This window comes from Bos indicus, chromosome 18, assembly GCF_029378745.1.
Source record: "Bos indicus isolate NIAB-ARS_2022 breed Sahiwal x Tharparkar chromosome 18, NIAB-ARS_B.indTharparkar_mat_pri_1.0, whole genome shotgun sequence".
Classification (NCBI taxonomy): domain Eukaryota; kingdom Metazoa; phylum Chordata; class Mammalia; order Artiodactyla; family Bovidae; genus Bos; species Bos indicus.
In genome coordinates, this window is record NC_091777.1 from 56,088,354 (window position 1) to 56,105,212 (window position 16,859).

The window sequence follows — 16,859 nt, forward strand, 5'->3', positions numbered from 1 at the left end:
CATCAGGGGCTTCCCTGGTGGTCTGGTGGTTTAGAATCCACCTCCAATGCAGAGGACATGGGTTTGGTCCCTGGTCTGGGAAGATTCCACATACCATGGAGCAACTAAGCCCTTGTGCCAGAACTACCAAGCCAGTGCTTTTGAGCCCATGAGCCACAACTATGGAGCCCATGTGCCACAACTACTGAAGCTTGTTCGCCTAGAGCCTGTGCTCAGCAACAAGAGAAGCCACTGTAATGAGAAGCCCATGCACTACAGCCACTCACTGCACCTAGAGAAAGCCCTGGCAGCAACAAAGATCCAGCGCAGCCAAAAATAAATAAAATAAATCTTAAAAAAATTAACCATCATGCTTTCTGACACTGGAACTATCCTCACTGTTAATAGCACTTAGGGTTGCAACTTCTTGGACCGTGACATGAGAGGGGAATAAACTTCTGCATTGTTTAAGCCACTGTTATGCTGATCTTTGCTAAAGCAGCTGAACTGGCATGCCATCTTATATTTTCAGAAGATATCTCCTCTCCCTGCTCATATCCTTCCATTGAGAAGTAGAGTCTAGTTTCCCTTCCCCAGAAGCGCAGTGGGCTCCTGACTCCTACGTAGCTGTTGCAACAAGGCAGAACTGACACTGTATGCTTTTCGAGGTCAGATCAGGAAAGGCAGTGCAATTTCTTCTTTGTTAGCTGAAATTCTCTTGAAACCTTCAACCATAAGGCAATAGTTTGGCTGTCCCAAAGCCACCAAGCTGTAAGGCAACTGAAACCATCCCACACTAAAAAATCACAGGGACAGAAGGAAATGGCAACCCACTCCAGTATTCTTGCCTGGAAATTCCATGGACAGAGGAGCCTGGTGCACTATTGTCCATGGGGTTGCGAAGAGTCAGACATGCCTGAGCACGCGCACACACACGTGAATATCTGTGATGAGTATCTTTCTACCACTTTCAGCTCAGCATCTGCCAAAGTGAAATGATCACTTTTGGATTCTCCTGTCAATTTTGCTGTCCAATTTTCATCCTTTGTAGGATTTTCTGCATTGGAAAAAAGGTCAACTTTGTCCACACTCCTACTCAATAGTTTTTTAATATTTGTGAAAGTGAAAGTCACTCAGTTGTGTCCGACTCTCTTGCGACCCCATGGATTATACAGTCCATGGAATTCTCCAGGCCAGAATACTGGAGTGGATAGCTGTTCCTTTCTTCAGGGGATCTTCCCAACCCAGAACTCGAACTCAGGTCTCCCGCATTGCAGGAGGATTCTTTACCAACTGAGCCACTAGGGAATTCTTTTACTATTTATATGTAATGGCTAACCTTAGAAATTAGAATCTCCTCTAAGATTTAAAAAGAGTCTCTGAGCTTTCTTTAACTTAACTGGAAAAGACAACCATATACACAACAATGAAATTTATAGGGAAAATTGAATGTCTGTATCAGTGGATTTGTTTAACAGTTTTTGGTCCATGTATGTATGTATTTGAAGTCACTCAGTCGTGTCCGACTCTTTGCGACCCCATGGACTGTAGCCTACCAGGCTCCTCCGTCCATGGGATTTTCCAGGCAAGAGTACTGGAGTGGGTTGCCATTTCCTTCTCCAGAGGATCTTCCTGACCCAGGGATTGAACCTGGGTCTCCCGCACTGTAGGCAGACGCTTTACTGTCTGAGCCACCAGGGAAGTCCTTTTCTTTGGTCCATCGTTGGTGCCTAATAAATGTTTCTTTGTGTGGATATGAAAAAAAAAAAAAAGGAACCACATGGAAAGTCTTGAGGTTCCATGAAAATAAAGAGATGCTCCATCAAGTCCCAATACCCTTCAGTCTCCCTGCTCTTCCAGTTCTAGCCATCATCTGACTGCAGACGTTGAGTGACCCCAAGCTGGAAATGCCCAGGGAACCTGGCTCAATCTCACTATCCATGGGTCTATCAAAGATAATAAAATAACTGTTGCTTTAAGCCACTAAGCTCTGGGATGACTTGTTACACAGTGACAGTGAACCAGTACATCTAGTATAACTTTTATAACCCGATAAATGGGTTCATTTTTAATATGTCTAAGCAGAAATCCTACTCGTTGTTCTTCACCCCAGAAACTTACCTAAATCAGCCACCAGGGCCCTCTGACCCTCAATAACTTAACATCTACAGCACATTAGCCCTCTCCTCTGTGGCCCATCCTCGGTGTGCAAAGAGTTCTTCTTTGTCTGGCGTGGCAGTCAGTTTCTTTTTTTAAACTGAAGTACAGTTGATTTACAATATTGTGTTACTCTCAAGTGCTGCTGTTGTTTAGTTGCCAAGTCGTATCTGACTCTTTTGTGACCCCGTGGACTGTAGCCAGCCTGGCTCCTCTGTCAATGGGATTTCCCAGGCAAGAATACTGGAGTGGATCGCCATTTCCTTCTCAAGGGGATCTTCCCAACACAGGGATCAAACCTGCGTCTCCTGCTTGGTAGATGAATTCTTTACCACTGAGCCACCAGGGCTCTCAAGTATACAGCAAAGTAATTCAGTCACGTTGTTCAGTCACCCAGTCGTGTCCAACACTTTGTGACCCCATGGACTGCAGCATACCAGGTTCCCTGTCCCTCACTGTCTCCTGAAGTTTGCCCAAGTTCATGTCCATTGCATCAGTGATGCCGTCCAGCCATCTCATCATCTGACACCCTCTTCTGCTTCTGCCCTCAGTCTTTCCCAGCATCAGGGACTTTTCCAATGAGTCGGCTCTTTGCATCAGGTGACCAAAATACTGGTGCTTCAGCTTCAGCATCAGTCCTTCCAATGAGTATTCAGGGTTGATTTCCCTTAAGATTGACTGGTTTGATCTCATTCTGGTCCAAGGGACTCTCCAGAGTCTTCTCCAGAACCACAGTTCGAAGGCATCAGCTCTTTGGCGCTCAGCCTTCTTTACGGTCCAGCTCTCACAACCGCACGTGACCACTGGGAAGACCACAGCCTTGACTATACGGACCTTTGTCGGCAGAGTAGGGTCACTGCTTTTCAACACACTGTCTAGGTTTGTCATAGCTTTCCTACCAAGAAGCAATAGTCTCCTGATTTCATGGCTGCAGTCACCATCCACAGTGATTTTAGAGACCAAGAAGAGGAAATCTTTCACTACTTCCACCATTCAGTCATATATATATACTTTTTGATATTCTTTTCTAAGCTGTTTAAAATTTTTACTTACTTATTTTATTTTTGGCTGTGCTGGGTCTTTGTTGCTGCACTCAGGCTTTCTCTGTTTGCGGTGAGGGTAAGTGGGGCCTACTCTGTGTAGTTGTGCTGCATGGGCTTCTCACTGTGGTGGCTTCTCTTGGGAAGCAAAGGCTCTAGGGCACTCAGGCTTCAGTGGTTGTGGCGTGTGGGCTCAGTACTCCCCGGCTCTAGAGCATAGGATCAGTAGTTGTGGCTCACAGGCCTGGTTACTCTGTGGCATATAGAATCTTTCAGGACCAGGGATGGAACTCATGTCCCCTGCATTGGCACGTGGATTCTCAACCACTGGACCACCAGGGAAGTCCTCTGCTACACATTATTATTAAAATACACTGAAGGACTTCCCTGGTGGCCCAGTGGCTCAGATTCCACACTCACAATGCAGGCGTCCCGGGTTCAATCCCTGGTCAGGGAACTGGAACCACATGCTACAATTAAAGATCCCACATACCACAAGAAGACTGAAGATCTTTCGTACCACCACTAAGGCCTGGCACACCAAATAAATCAATATTTTTAAAAAGATGTCAAAAACGAAAGAGCAAATGACAATATAAAAAATTTTAAAGTAAGAAAAAAAGAACCAAAAAACAGAAAAGAAAGCCCTGTCCAAGTGAAACAGTTGCCCTGGAGATAGCACCCATAAGAACTGGACAATTTTGGCAAATCCATCTCCTTCTCCGGGCTCTGGTTTCCTCATCTGTAAATAGCCTGTACTTATCCTAGATGTGGCTCAGAGGTTAAAGCATTTGCCTGCAATGTGGGAGACCTGGGTTCGATCCCTGGGTCGGGAAGATCCCCTGGAGAAGGAAATGGCAACCTACTGCAGTATTCTTGCCTGGAGAATCCCATGGACGGAGGAGCCACGAGGTGGCAAAGAGTCCGACCGACTGAGTGACTTCACTTTCACTATCCTAGACGTATTAGTTATCTGTTGTTGTGTAACTGATTGCCCTCAAACGTAGCAACTTAAAGCAACAATAAATGTTGATTGTCTCACACAGTTTCTGAGGGTTGGCAATCCATTGAGTGGCTTGGCTGGGTGGTTCTGGCCTAGGATCTCCCATGAGGTTGCAATCGGGATGTTGGTGGGCACAGCTGTCATCAGAAGGCTTGACTGGGGCTGGAGGATGTGCTTCCAAAGCCGCTCATTCACGTGGCTGGAGGACTTGGTTTCTCCACATGTGTGTTTCCCCTGAGGATGATTGCTTGAATGTCCTTACAACATGCCAGCTGCTTCCTCTAATAAAGCAAATGATCCAAGAAAGAGCCAGGCAGAACCTGCAGTGACTTTTATGACCTAACCTTGAAAGTTACACTTTGTTATTTCCACAATATCCTATTAGTCACACTGTCAGTCTATTCAATATGGGAGGGGACTATACACAGGGGCGTGAATACCTGTAGGTCTCATTGGGGGCCCATGATGGAATTGGACTTCATAGTTCTGATATAGCATCTTTATTATTGTAAACAATTTTGACTTCAGAACTATCAAAAAGGTTCCCCCCCCCCCCAACTAATTAACAGTTGTACTGTTTAGAGATCTGTGCTGCTGCTGCTAAGTCGCTTCAGCCGTGTTCGACTCTGTGCGACCCCATAGATGGCAGCCCACCAGGCCCCACAGTCCCTAGGATTCTCCAGGCAAGAACACTGGAGTGGGTGGCCATTTCCTCCTTCAATGCATGAAAGTGAAAAGTGAAAGTGAAGTCGCTCAGTCTTGTCCGACTCTTAGCGACCCCATGGACTGCAGCCTACCAGGCTCCTCTGTCCATGGGATTTTTCAGGCAAGAGTACTGGAGTGGGGTGCCATTGCCTTCTCCATTAGACATCTGTGGCAGCATTAAAAGCCCTTTCTTCCTTTTCTGTAATTGGGATGGAAGGAGGGCTAATTCATTGGGCTGGAATAACACACAAATAAAGCAAGCTTCTAAATTAATAGAAAACACTGTTTCTCCCAAGGACATGCTTTCTTACTCACAGAGAAACTTTGTTCTCTAAAATCATCAAGCGTTAAAAATTCAATCAGTAAAAATGAAACATTGCACTCCCACTCTTGCCTGTGGGATCTAACTCATTTGATACAGAGTAGCAGCTTCAATTTCCAACTCAAGAGCAGAGCAACGGGTTTCTGGACCCAACGGTCCACACCCACATTAATCTTGTAGTTTGCAAGGATACAGAACCCTGGTTCCTTTCACAGTCCACCAACTGCTTGGCTTTGAGCCTATCATATAGTCATCACCTAAACTCTACATTTCCTCCAAACCAATAATAACTCTCTTTTTCTCTGTCAAGATGCTCCATGATTGCTCTGCTGTGTCATCTCTATCATCTTCATGGGTCAATAAACTTTACTGTCAATAAACTTGTCAATAAACTGGTGTTGTTAGGCTGATGGACTAAGGCACTATAATCTTCAATTTCCCTGGCTCCCAGGCACCTCTGGGAAATAGATTCCCTTCTCTTATATGCTAAACCATTCATCATTTGACCCAGCCAATTTTTCTAATCTCAGTTTTTTTTTCTTCTTACTGTTTTCTTTTTACAAGGCGATATAATCATTTCCATACATTAAAGTGCGTATCTTATGTGTACAGCTCAAGGAATTTTTAAATATGTGCATGGGCTTCCCAAGTGGCTCAGTGTTAAAGAATCTGCCTGCCAATTCTGGAGACACAAGAGATGCAGGTTCAATCCCTGGGCTGGGAAAAAACCCCGGAGAAGGAACTAGCAAACGACTCCCGTATTCTCGCCTGGGAAATCCCATGGACAGAGGAGTCTGCCAGGGGTCCCAAAGAATAGGACACCACTGAACACAGCACAGCACATGCTCAAGTAAGCACCCCAGGAGCCTCTCTTGGGGTCCCTTTCTGTCCACACCCTGCCAATCTATCACTTCTTGAACTTTAAATTCCTTCCCCCCCCCCCCCCACACACACATAAACATTCATAGACGTTAATCATCTGGAATGTCCTGCCTCAATAAATGCTATTTTTGACTTCTGATATTCTTTCTATCCTGAGAAGGGCTTGAGTCCCCCCTGAAACTTTTGAAAATACTGCAGGAATGAAGAAAAGTTACAGCTGCGACTACTGCTTAGCCGGTAAAACGGCGCCACGACCAGTTCCTAAAGGAAAGTGCAGACTGGACAGTCACGTGATAGGGGCCGAGCTCTCCAAAAGCAGGTGAGGCAGGTGTGGTCCGGACTCCGCGCAGCCCTGCGGGGCAGAGGCGCGCGGCGGCCATTTTGAGGGGCGGTCACGTGAGAGGACGTACGCTCAGCGGGGCGCTCACGTGACCAGGGGCGTGCTGCGGCCGCCCGGGCGGACCCGGCGAGAGGCGGCGGCGGGAGCGGCGGTGATGGACGGGTCCGGGGAGCAACCCAGAGGCGGGGGTGAGGCGGGAGGCAGACGAGCCGGGGGGAGGGCGAGCCCCCAGCCGACCGACCCCACGATCCCTCCTGCCGGTGTGGGGCCGTGCGATCGCCAAGCACTCCGGCACAGAAACTCCCGGGTCCGGCGCTGCCAGCCTCCACCCACTCCCTCCCCGGGGGTCCCCGACTCTCCGGCCTCCGCATCCCGATCCCTTCCCGCCTGGTGCTCTCTGGCCCCCAAGGAGCGGGAGAACCCCATAATCCAAGCCCCGGGGGCAGGCCCGGGCTTGTCGCCGGCACCACTTCCTGGTGGGAGGGGCGGGTCTCCCCTCAGTCGCCTCAGGCCAGGGGTCTGGACCCTTGAAGTGTTTCCTCAGCCTTCTCCCCCCGCCCCGGGAAGAATGAAGGTTAACAGGCCCAGGACCCCTGCTTCTTTCTTCATCGGGGATTCAGTTGCTTGGGCTACCACTTCACTTTATCTATGAGGGGCCCAGAAATGCAGAGCCCCCTAGCGTTGTCCTCCCCCAGAGATCAGGAGCCACTCCAGTTCCTTGGATCCTCCTAGGACCCAAGAGTCCAGGCACCTCTTCCCTCCTTTCTCCTCTAGGGCCCACCAGCTCTGAGCAGATCATGAAGACAGGGGCCCTTTTGCTTCAGGGGTGAGTTTGAGGTCTGATTATTGCGGAACGGATTTGGGGAATGAGACCCCATTCTGATTCTGTATCCCCGCAACTCCGTTCCCACCCTAGTTTCATCCAGGATCGAGCAGGGCGAATGGGGGGAGAGACACCCGAGCTGGGCTTGGAGCAGGTGCCCCAGGATGCATCCACCAAGAAGCTGAGCGAGTGTCTGAAGCGCATCGGAGATGAATTGGACAGTAACATGGAGCTGCAGAGGTGTGGCCCCTGGGACCCAGGAGTCCTGCGACTTGGCCCCTTCTCTCTCAGAACCCAGGAGTCCCAGCTCCCAACCCCCACTTCCACTGGGAGGCTGGAGTCCAGCCCCCTTTTCTTTCAGACCCAGAGGTCCAGGGTCCCATCACTCAACTCAGCACTCTGGACTCCCAGCCTTCCCGTGCCCTGGGATCTTGAAACTCTCCTTCATGGAGTCTTTTTCCCCAGTTTCCATCTTGCGGCTTTCCCCCACGATGGCCTCTTTTGATTTCAGCCTGGCTCAGGTCTTGGGTTTTATCTTTGGTTTGGGTGGACCCCAGAGTTGCCACACTGCCTGATCCTCCCTCCCCAACACTGGCTCTCCTCTCTCTTGCAGGATGATCGCAGCTGTGGACACAGACTCTCCCCGAGAGGTCTTTTTCCGAGTGGCGGCTGAAATGTTTTCTGACGGCAACTTCAACTGGGGCCGGGTTGTCGCCCTTTTCTACTTTGCCAGCAAACTGGTGCTCAAGGTGGGCGGCTGCAGGGCCCTGAGCCCAGGGAGGCTCCCTTCAGGCCTGAGAGGACCTGGGAGTCATGAGGTCAACCCTCGGGACAGCCCGGAAACCACAGAGGGAATGGAGAGAGTCAGCTATGGGCCACTCATCAGCTTTTTCATTCATGTATTTATTCACTCAGCATGGGCTTCCCTAGTGGCTCAGATGGTAAAGAATCCACCTGCTAATGCAGGAGACCGAGGTTTGATCCCTGGGTCGGAAAGATCCCCTGGTAAAGGAAGTGGCAACCCACTCCAATATTCTTGCTTAGAGAATTCCAGAGACAGAAGAGCCTGGCCAGCTATAGTCTATGGAGTCGCAAGAAGTCGGACACAACTGAGCGACCCCCCCCCCCCACACACACACACACACATTCATTCAACAAACATTTATTGGGCTTATGATGTGTGCGACCTGTACTTGGCACCCAGGACGCAGAACAGAACTAGGTTAGGTCCCTGCTCTCAGGAAGCCCGTGTTGTATGATGACTGCTGAGCAAAGTAAACTCTGGTGACATGATTGTGCAAAGGAGCCACAAGACCATTTCTCAGAGGAGGTGACATTAAAGCCTAAGATGGAATGACAAGAAAGATGCAGTGATACATATAAAGATGGGGGGAAATGTATCCGATAGAGGGCGCAGCACATGCAATGGACCTGAGGTAGGACCAAGCCTGGTGTGTTGAGGGCAATGAGGAGGCCCACGTGGTTAGGATAGAGTAAGGAGAGGGAGAAGGTGAGTGATGAGGGCAGATTTCAAGGTGTCTTGTGGGCCTCTGTAAAGATCAGCCAGCTTTACTGAGTGTAGCAAGAGTGATTGGCTGGTTTTAAACAAGAGTTAGATGACCCGGTTTATAAGCAGAAAAGATTTTTCTAGCAAGGATTGTTGTTGTTCAATCACTAAGTTGTGTCCAACTCTGTGACCCCATGGACTGAAGCATGCCAGGCTTCCCTGTCCTTCACTGTCTCCCAGAGTTTGCTCAAACTCCTGTCCATTGAGTCAGTGATGCCATCTAACCATCTCTTCTTCTGTCTAGCAAGGACAGCAAAATGTTGATTGTAGAATCTAGGTTGTGTGTATATGCTTCTTGACTGTGAAATTCGTTTTGTTTCTCTGAAGATTCTCATGATAAAATACTGGGGGAGGGGAGCCCCAGTAAATTATTTTGGCTACTGTGAGTAGAAAAAGGGATCTTGAGGCACAAAGGCAAAAACTGGAAAGCTGATGGGGGTACCTATAATAGTCCTATAATGGATGACTGAGGTGGCAGCAATGGAGGTGGGGAAGTAGATTCCTTAATGTGTTTGCAAGATTGAGCTGATGGGGCTTGAATGTAAGAGATGAGAGGGACGCAGTCAGGGTGGTAGGAGGGCTCTATATAGGAGCTGGGGACAACAGGTGAGAAGCAGTGAGATAAAGGGTGAGAAGGAAAGCTAAGGAAGTTGAAGAGTAGGTCTTGGGTATGGGGGGTGTCAGGCCTTACATGGCCTGAAGATCAGAAAGCCCTCTCTGGGGAAGTGACATTAGACCTGGGCTTTGAGGGGTGAATGGAAGAGGTTGAGGCCTGTTGAGGCAGAAGAATCAGCATGTGCCAAGGTCCTGAGGCAGGTGAAGAATTTGGTGGGAATGAAGATGTGGAAGAACGGCAATGAGGTGCAGAAACCAAGAGGAAAACTGGAATGTGTTCAAGTCAGAGCCTTCACACAGGGCTCTGTAGGCCAAGCTGCGCTTTTGATTGTTCATCCCAGAGGTACCAAGGAGCCATAAGATAGTTTGTGAACAGGGCAGGTGACAAGGACGAGATCCATATTACAGTTTATGAGGCTTATTCTGACGCTGAGTGGAAAAGAGACTGCGGAAGGGCAGGAGGGAGACAGAGCGTGAGAAGGGAGGCTGGGGGCCAGTGGCCCCAGGCAGTAGGGACAAGGCTCAGTCCCTGAAGTCCCCACTTCCCATAGGCCCTGTGCACCAAGGTGCCCGAGTTGATCAGGACCATCATGGGCTGGACATTGGACTTCCTTCGAGAGCGGCTGCTGGGCTGGATCCAGGACCAGGGTGGTTGGGTGAGACCTCTAACCCCACCCCATTCCCCCACTCCTCTGGGGCCCTTGGGCCTTTCTGTGCCCACCATAGGAGTGCCCCCTTCCCCATTTTGGGGTCATATGTCTGATCAACCCCTGATTCACAGGGTGCCCAATGACCTGTCCATGACCCTTGACCTCCTCGTGACCTCTGACCTCCTAGTGACCCCTGACCCGATGCCTCGCTGCCCTCCCTGGTGCCTCCCTCCAATTCCTCTGGAATCCCTCAAGTTCTATGATAATCCTTTAACTTCCCCACTCGTAGGCCCTTGCCCCTACTTGTGCCCTCTGACCCCTCCCTGCTCCCTCATGTGCTGGCCCAGGGGCTGCCCCTTGGCTGAGTCGCTGAAGTGCCTGCTGTCCCTATCCCCAGGACGGCCTCCTCTCCTACTTTGGGACACCCACATGGCAGACAGTGACCATCTTTGTGGCTGGAGTGCTCACCGCCTCGCTCACCATCTGGAAGAAGATGGGCTGAGGCCATCAACTGCCTTGGACTTTTTCTGCATAAATTATGGCATTTTTCAGGGGGGTGGGGCGGATTTGGGGGCCATGGAGTTTTTCTTACTTTTTTAATTATTGGGGTGGGGCAGGGTAGGGAGGCGTGGTCTTGGGGGGTGGGCACAATAAACCTCTTTCGGACCACACTTTGGAGTCTGAGTCACTGGGCCCGCTTCCTGGCTGTCGCAGGAGACCAGGCTTCATGCGCTGACCCATCTTTTTCTGAGGGTAACCAGTGCCCTCTGTGGGTCAGTGGCAAGTTAAATTGTGGCTCTGCCCTCAAGGAGCCCACAGTCCTGAGGGGAACTGAGGCGGCTTGAATCACCTGTGTCCTTGTCACAGCCAGGGTGTTGTGTTGGAGGCAGCACTGGGCCAGGCCCCAGCCTGACAGAGGCTGGGGGGGTGGTGTTGTGGAGGTCAGGACAGCAGGGTACAAAGCAGGCCTCCTGAACCCCAGGAACTAGGGCCCGGAAGCTTCCACCACATGGGACTACAGGAAGTTGTACATTTACTGAGGAGGAGAAACGGGGAAGAAGCGGGTGTGCAGGCCTCAGGAGGACTAGGAGAACAGGGGTAGGGCTCAGGCCTTTTGGGAAAACCCTTGGAGGTTGGATGGCTGAGGAGGCTGGAGAGGGTCCAAGGGAGACTCTGGAGGCGGCCTGAGCAAGAATTGTCTAGGCAGAGGAGGGACATGAGCAGAGATTGATAGGTTTTGGGGGGAGGAGTCTGGGGTCTGGCCCTGTGCCTTCAGGATGGGAGCCAGCCTGTGGGAAGATGCTGAGCTCAGAAGAGCCACTGGCCGGCCAGTGGCTAAGACCCTGTGCCCCCAATACAGGGGGCCTAGGTTCAATCCTTGATCAGGGAACTATTAATAGATCCCAAACTAAAAGATCCCTCTGCTGAAACAAAGATCCTGTGTCCTCAACTAAGACCTGGTGCAGCCAAGCAATTATTTTTCTTTTAAAAGGACTTCCCCGGTTGTCCAGTGGTTAAGACTCCACCAGTCAATGCAGGGAACATGGGTTCGATTCCTGCTCTGGGAAGATTTCACATGCCACGAGGCAACTAAACTCATGAGCCGCAACTACTCAAACCCGCTCTCTAGAGCCCGTTCTCCACAACAAGAGAAGTTACCCCAATGAGAAGCCCGCACGCAACTAGAGAGTAGCCCCGACTTGCCGCAGCTAGAGAAAGCCCATATGCAGCCAGGGAGACCCAGCACAGCCAACAATAAACGAAGAAAATTCTTAAAAAGAAGGGGAATCTGAAAAGGGGATTACTAAGGTCACTGAACGGAGAAGGCAATGGCACCCCACTCCAGTACTCTTGCCTGGAAAATCCCATGGACCGAGGAGCCTGGTGGGCTGCAGTCCATGGGGTCGCTAAGAGTCGGACACGACTGAGTGACTTCACTTTCACTTTCCACTTTCATGCATTGGAGAAAGAAATGGCAATCCACTCCAGTGTTGTTGCCTGGAGAATCCCAGGGACAGGGGAGCCTGGTGGGCTTCCGTCTATGGGGTCGCACAGAGTCGAACATGACTGAAGTGACTTGGCAGTAGCAAGGTCACTGAGATAGTCAGAGTTGGTTGTCATCTCTCTGGCTCTCTGTTCCCCTCTGTCTTTGCCTTTCTCTGACCTCCCTGTCTCTCTGTCCCTGTCTCCCTGGGTCTCCAGTCTTTCCTCATCCCCCGATCCAACAGTCCAGCTTCAGATCACCTTTATCACACCCTTCCTCTCCCTCCACCTGAGAGCACTTTCCAGGTCACTGCTCCTCTAGGCCGAGGCTAAAGGTCTTTGGGCTGAGGTATGCAATTTGGTGAATGAATAACTCAGGCCCCATTGTGACTGTGTGCCTGGGGCAACTGCCCCTCCCCCACAGGCTTTCCCCGGAGACACCCAGAGAGGGGAGACATGGAGGTCTGAAAAAGTAGCTGTAAGGGGAGACTGAGTCACCGCCCAGAGAGAGGGGACAATATGGACACAGGCAGGAGGAGCCCAGGGAAACCATCAAGGGAACTAAAAAGACAGTAAGACTCAAGAGACAAAGCACACTCAGGGCAGCACCTTGGGGGAGGCGGTCAGACTTGGGGCCCAGCTAGGCCCAGTTCCCCGGGTCCCAGCCAGACTGCAGTACACCCCCCAGGAGATGAGGTCAGTGAGCGGGCCTCACCCGCCTCCCGCCCCCCTCCCAGAGCCCCTTCCGGAGCTGAGTTCAGCATGACTCAGCACGGCTACTAGTCTGGCTCTGGGCCAAGACACCCCTTGAGGACCCCAGATACCAGCCTGACTGGCCTCCCCCTGATCAGGTGGTACCCTGCCCAAGATGCTTGGAGAAACTTCTCTGCAAGGAGGGGCCCTGACCTCTGCCCCCAACACCCCTGCAGCCTCAGCTTTCTGCCCCAGCCCGCCAGCTGCCTCCATTAGGGCACTTACAGAGGGTCATATTCTTGTCTTTGTTTCTCCTTTCCCCCCAAAAATGGGGAGCTCCTTGAGGACAGAGTCCTGTTGTGAACCAGATCTGCCACACAGGCACCAGCCTGGCCCAGATACACGTTAAGAACGTCCATTGGTTGCAGACAGACATCCATCCACAGGTCCCCAGGCCCTTCTTGTTTACTCAGGAACCAGGGCTTCTCTGTGATCTTGAAGAATGTGTCAGGCAAGACTGGGACAACTTCAGAGAGGTTACTTCAGAGCCAAAAACGAATTCTCAGTTTCTGGCTGCCTTCAAAATAATCTTCAGGAAATCCAGTCTCAGAGAGACCCCCCCCCCCCAAGTTCCGGTTCACCCCCTCCCAAACTCAGTTCCCAGAAAAAAAAAAGAGAGGCTCATAAAATAGCCCCTAGGTATTCCAAGTGGCCCAGACTTATCTTCCTAGGGCTCCAAAGGATTCTCCAAGACTCCTAACCTCTTTAAAAAGCCCTTACAAGACTTTCAGAAACATTTTCCCCCTCCCCACTATGGGGCTGAACCCCAGGGCTCTATAGCTGTTTTCTTAATCTTGCAGATCACCTCCAGGGTCTAAAGATCTTCCCCAGGAAGTTTCCACAAAAATATGGACTTCCACTGAACTCTAAAGCTGCAGAAACTTCCCCCGACTTTTGAACCCCAAGGCTCCAGGTCCTTGGGGTTCCAGAAATATCATCTCACAGTTTTCCAAACTTCTCACTGCTCCGGGGACCCTCTTATCTCCCAGAGCAATTTCCAGTCTTCTGGAGGTTTCCACACCTCTAAAGAACCCCCGGGGTTCCAGTAACGTCCATGCTTTGACACAACGCCAGAATCCAGCTTACTTTCCTGAGAGACCCCGGGGGACCCAGGGATCATTAGTTTGCAGAGCTCCCAGTGTCCTCATTAATCGTTCACCTATCAGCGAGACCCCTCCAGAATCCCTTGGCTTCCCAGAATTAGCCCCAAAGCCTTTGAATATTGCGAAAACCCCCAGCCCCCCATTTCCATTTCACAACTCCCTCCTGGTACAGGCGCGTGACTTTCCCACCTCGGGGCGGGGAGCTGGAAGCCCCATCTGCTCCTGATTGGTCACTCCCGGGCACTAGGTCCCGCCTCCCGCCACTGCAGATTGGCCGACCGCTCTCCCTGACCGCCCCACTTCCGAGGGCCCGCGCGCTATAAAAGAAGCCGCCTTGTCCACAGGCTTTTGAAGTGCGCTCGGCGGCCCCGCGGATCTGTCTCTTGCTTCAACAGTGCTTGGACGGAACAGACCCAGGGACGCCCCTTGCTCCAGCCTCCGACCACCCTCCAACCTTTTTTCCAGTCGCAACCTTCGGAGTCAGCCACTCAGCTGTCCGCGATCACCGGGACCAGCCACCATTTTTTAACTCCTTATTATTACCGACCAATCATGAGCTCCCAGATTCGTCAGAATTATTCTACCGAGGTGGAGGCCGCCGTCAACCGCCTGGTTAACATGCAACTGCGGGCCTCCTACACCTACCTCTCTCTGGTGAGGTTCCCCAAGACGCCCCCAGCCCAAGTTTCCCTCAGCTGCGCACCTCAGGCCCTCTGCGCACGCGCTGGCCTTCTTTGTCCCCTTCGATAGTCAGAAGGCAGAGTCCGGTTGCCTGGCCTCGCCTCCTGCTTACCATTGTTCCCGCCATCTCTTCCTGCAGGGCTTCTATTTCGACCGCGACGATGTGGCCCTGGAGGGTGTGGGTCACTTTTTTCGCGAATTGGCCAAGGAGAAGCGCGAGGGCGCGGAGCGTCTCTTGAAACTGCAAAACCAGCGTGGCGGCCGCGCCCTCTTCCTGGACGTGCAGGTAAATAGTGTGTGGGCAGCGGACTACATCTCCCAAGAATCCCTGCGCGAGAGACCCCTTGATTGTAGCGGTTTGGGTACTGCATAGGCTCTTGGGAGACTGAGTTCAGTCTTGTGTGGGTTGTTTGTTATGGCTGGAAATGGAGGCGCAGCCGTTCACCCAAGACGCGGCGGTCCAGGACGCAGCGTGTGGTGTCTTGGGACGTGTAGTTTGTAGGATACTGAGGATGAAATATCCACGCTCTTCGAGTTTTTTTTTCTGGCTAAACCCTTTACTCTAGCAACTACTGGAAAATCAGTTTTTAGTCCTTTCTAGAGTGGCTAGTCGGAGAAGGCAATGGCACCCCACTCCAGTACTCTTGCCTGGAAAATCCCATGGACGGAGGAGCCTGGTAGGCTGCAGTCCATGGGGTCGCTAAGAGTCAGACACGGCTGAGCGACTTCACTTTTCACTTTCATGCATTGGAGGAGGAAATGGCAACCCACTCCAATGTTCTTGCCTGGAGAATCCCAGGGACCGGGGAGCCTGGTGGGCTGCCATCTCTGGGGTCGCACAGAGTCGGACAGAACTGAAGCGACTTAGCAGCTGCAGAGTGGCTAGTACTGAGCCGTTTCTGTTTTCGGTATAGAAGCCATCTCAAGATGAGTGGGGTAAAACCCAGGACGCTATGGAGGCCGCCCTTCTCGTAGAGAAGAACCTGAATCAAGCCCTGTTGGATCTGCATGGCCTGGCTTCTGCCCGCGGAGACCCCCACGTAAGTATCTCCTTTCACATCTGCCCATCCTAAGACCTTACCCAGAATGATACTTACATTCCAACTAAGCACTGACCATTTGAATGAGCAGATTTTCTTCTGAGCCTCCCTGCCCGATCTGTCCCATTATTAGATCTGTAAGTGGCAACATTTTCTCTTCTGTTCCTTAGATCTGTGACTTCCTGGAGAACCACTTCCTAGATGAGGAAGTGAAACTCATCAAGAAGATGGGTGACCATCTGACCAACCTCCGCAGGCTGGCTGGTCCCCAGGCTGGGTTGGGCGAGTATCTCTTCGAAAGGCTCACCCTCAAGCACGACTAGGAGCTTCTGGAGACCAGTGGCCATTGAAGAACCCACCTAACACCAGGGCTGCCTGAAGCCCCTCTCTGCAGCTACTAGGCAGCTTTTTTTAACACCCTGGAGCCCTCTCTCAAGCCTTGGACCATATGGAAACAATAAAGCTTTTTGCAGCATATCCTGGTTTTGTGTGTGTATCATGGTGGGGAAAAGGTGGGGTCTCTTCATAAAGCTGGTTGGACTGGGCTGGCAGGGAGAAAGGAGTCTAAGACATAACACCTGTGGGGTGTTGCAGTAGTAGGTTCTCTGCTTCGCCAGGCTGTTAACTGCCCTTCGTAAAAGGGTAGAGCCCAGATTCCAGGGAGAGTTTGGTAAAACCTGGGGTTGGTAACTGGAAGCAGACAGCTGTTAATTAGTAACTAGAAACTGGTTCAGATGAGTTATGTTGCCAGGCACTTGCTGAGTTCTGAAAGTTACTGTCTGGCTCAATTCTGGGAGGTTCAGTATTAAAATTGCCAGCTCCTTTAGTGGGTGACTTGAGAATTACTGTGTAAATCACCCATGGTAATCACAATGCACACCCAGATCTGACCTCCAACGGCTGCTTGTGTGGAACTCAAGGCACATAATAGGTAGAATCCGGCCCGTGGGTCTGAACAGCTGAGACCACATCATGTGAAACAGGTACTGAGCCAGGGTTCAGGGCTCAGCACTATGAAATTGCCCAAATGGGAATAGAAGCTTGAAGATGCCTTAGCAGGCAGCTGCTAAGTCCAAGCGGGGGCGGGGTGGGGGGGGAATGGGGACAAAAACTGACCTCCTACCCCCATCCTGTTTTTGGTAGACAAGCACCATGCCCTTTCTGCTGGTGGGGGAGGGGACTTCTGGTTTCTGGTACAAACAGTGGCTAACAGAAG

General features: G+C 51.3%; 2 protein-coding genes across 3 annotated transcripts; both read left to right on the top strand.

Annotated features, from left to right (window-relative positions):
• Positions 1-6,511: 6,511 nt before the first annotated feature.
• On the top strand, positions 6,512-14,429 carry BAX (BCL2 associated X, apoptosis regulator). Of its 2 annotated transcripts, XM_019978503.2 has the most exons (7): positions 6,512-6,616; positions 7,203-7,254; positions 7,345-7,491; positions 7,865-8,000; positions 9,985-10,089; positions 10,481-12,638; positions 14,170-14,429. In XM_019978503.2, exons 1-6 carry the CDS (start codon positions 6,583-6,585, stop codon positions 10,583-10,585), a joined length of 579 nt encoding a protein of 192 aa, XP_019834062.2. In that variant the 5' UTR covers positions 6,512-6,582; the 3' UTR covers positions 10,586-12,638; positions 14,170-14,429. The 2 variants fall into 2 exon arrangements, with proteins under 2 accessions (XP_019834062.2, XP_070627537.1); XM_070771436.1 differs by lacking the exons at positions 7,203-7,254; positions 14,170-14,429 and having other exon boundaries at positions 6,526-6,616; positions 10,481-10,669.
• Positions 14,275-16,120, top strand: FTL (ferritin light chain). The gene is made up of 4 exons (XM_019978499.2): positions 14,275-14,576; positions 14,743-14,889; positions 15,518-15,643; positions 15,814-16,120. Exons 1-4 carry the CDS (start codon positions 14,475-14,477, stop codon positions 15,964-15,966), a joined length of 528 nt encoding a protein of 175 aa, XP_019834058.1. The 5' UTR covers positions 14,275-14,474; the 3' UTR covers positions 15,967-16,120.
• Positions 16,121-16,859: the final 739 nt, after the last annotated feature.

Bases quoted from the DNA above. Each gene is read 5' to 3' on its own strand.
- BAX (XM_019978503.2), top strand. From the start codon at position 6,583: ATGGACGGGTCCGGGGAGCAACCCAGAGGCGGGG. The intron at 7,255-7,344 runs GTGAGTTTGAGG...TTCCCACCCTAG, and splicing joins GGGGCCCTTTTGCTTCAGGG to TTTCATCCAGGATCGAGCAG. The intron at 8,001-9,984 runs GTGGGCGGCTGC...CACTTCCCATAG, and splicing joins CCAGCAAACTGGTGCTCAAG to GCCCTGTGCACCAAGGTGCC.
- FTL (XM_019978499.2), top strand. From the start codon at position 14,475: ATGAGCTCCCAGATTCGTCAGAATTATTCTACCGAGGTGGAGGCCGCC. The intron at 14,577-14,742 runs GTGAGGTTCCCC...CTCTTCCTGCAG, and splicing joins CCTACACCTACCTCTCTCTG to GGCTTCTATTTCGACCGCGA. The intron at 14,890-15,517 runs GTAAATAGTGTG...TTTTCGGTATAG, and splicing joins CCCTCTTCCTGGACGTGCAG to AAGCCATCTCAAGATGAGTG.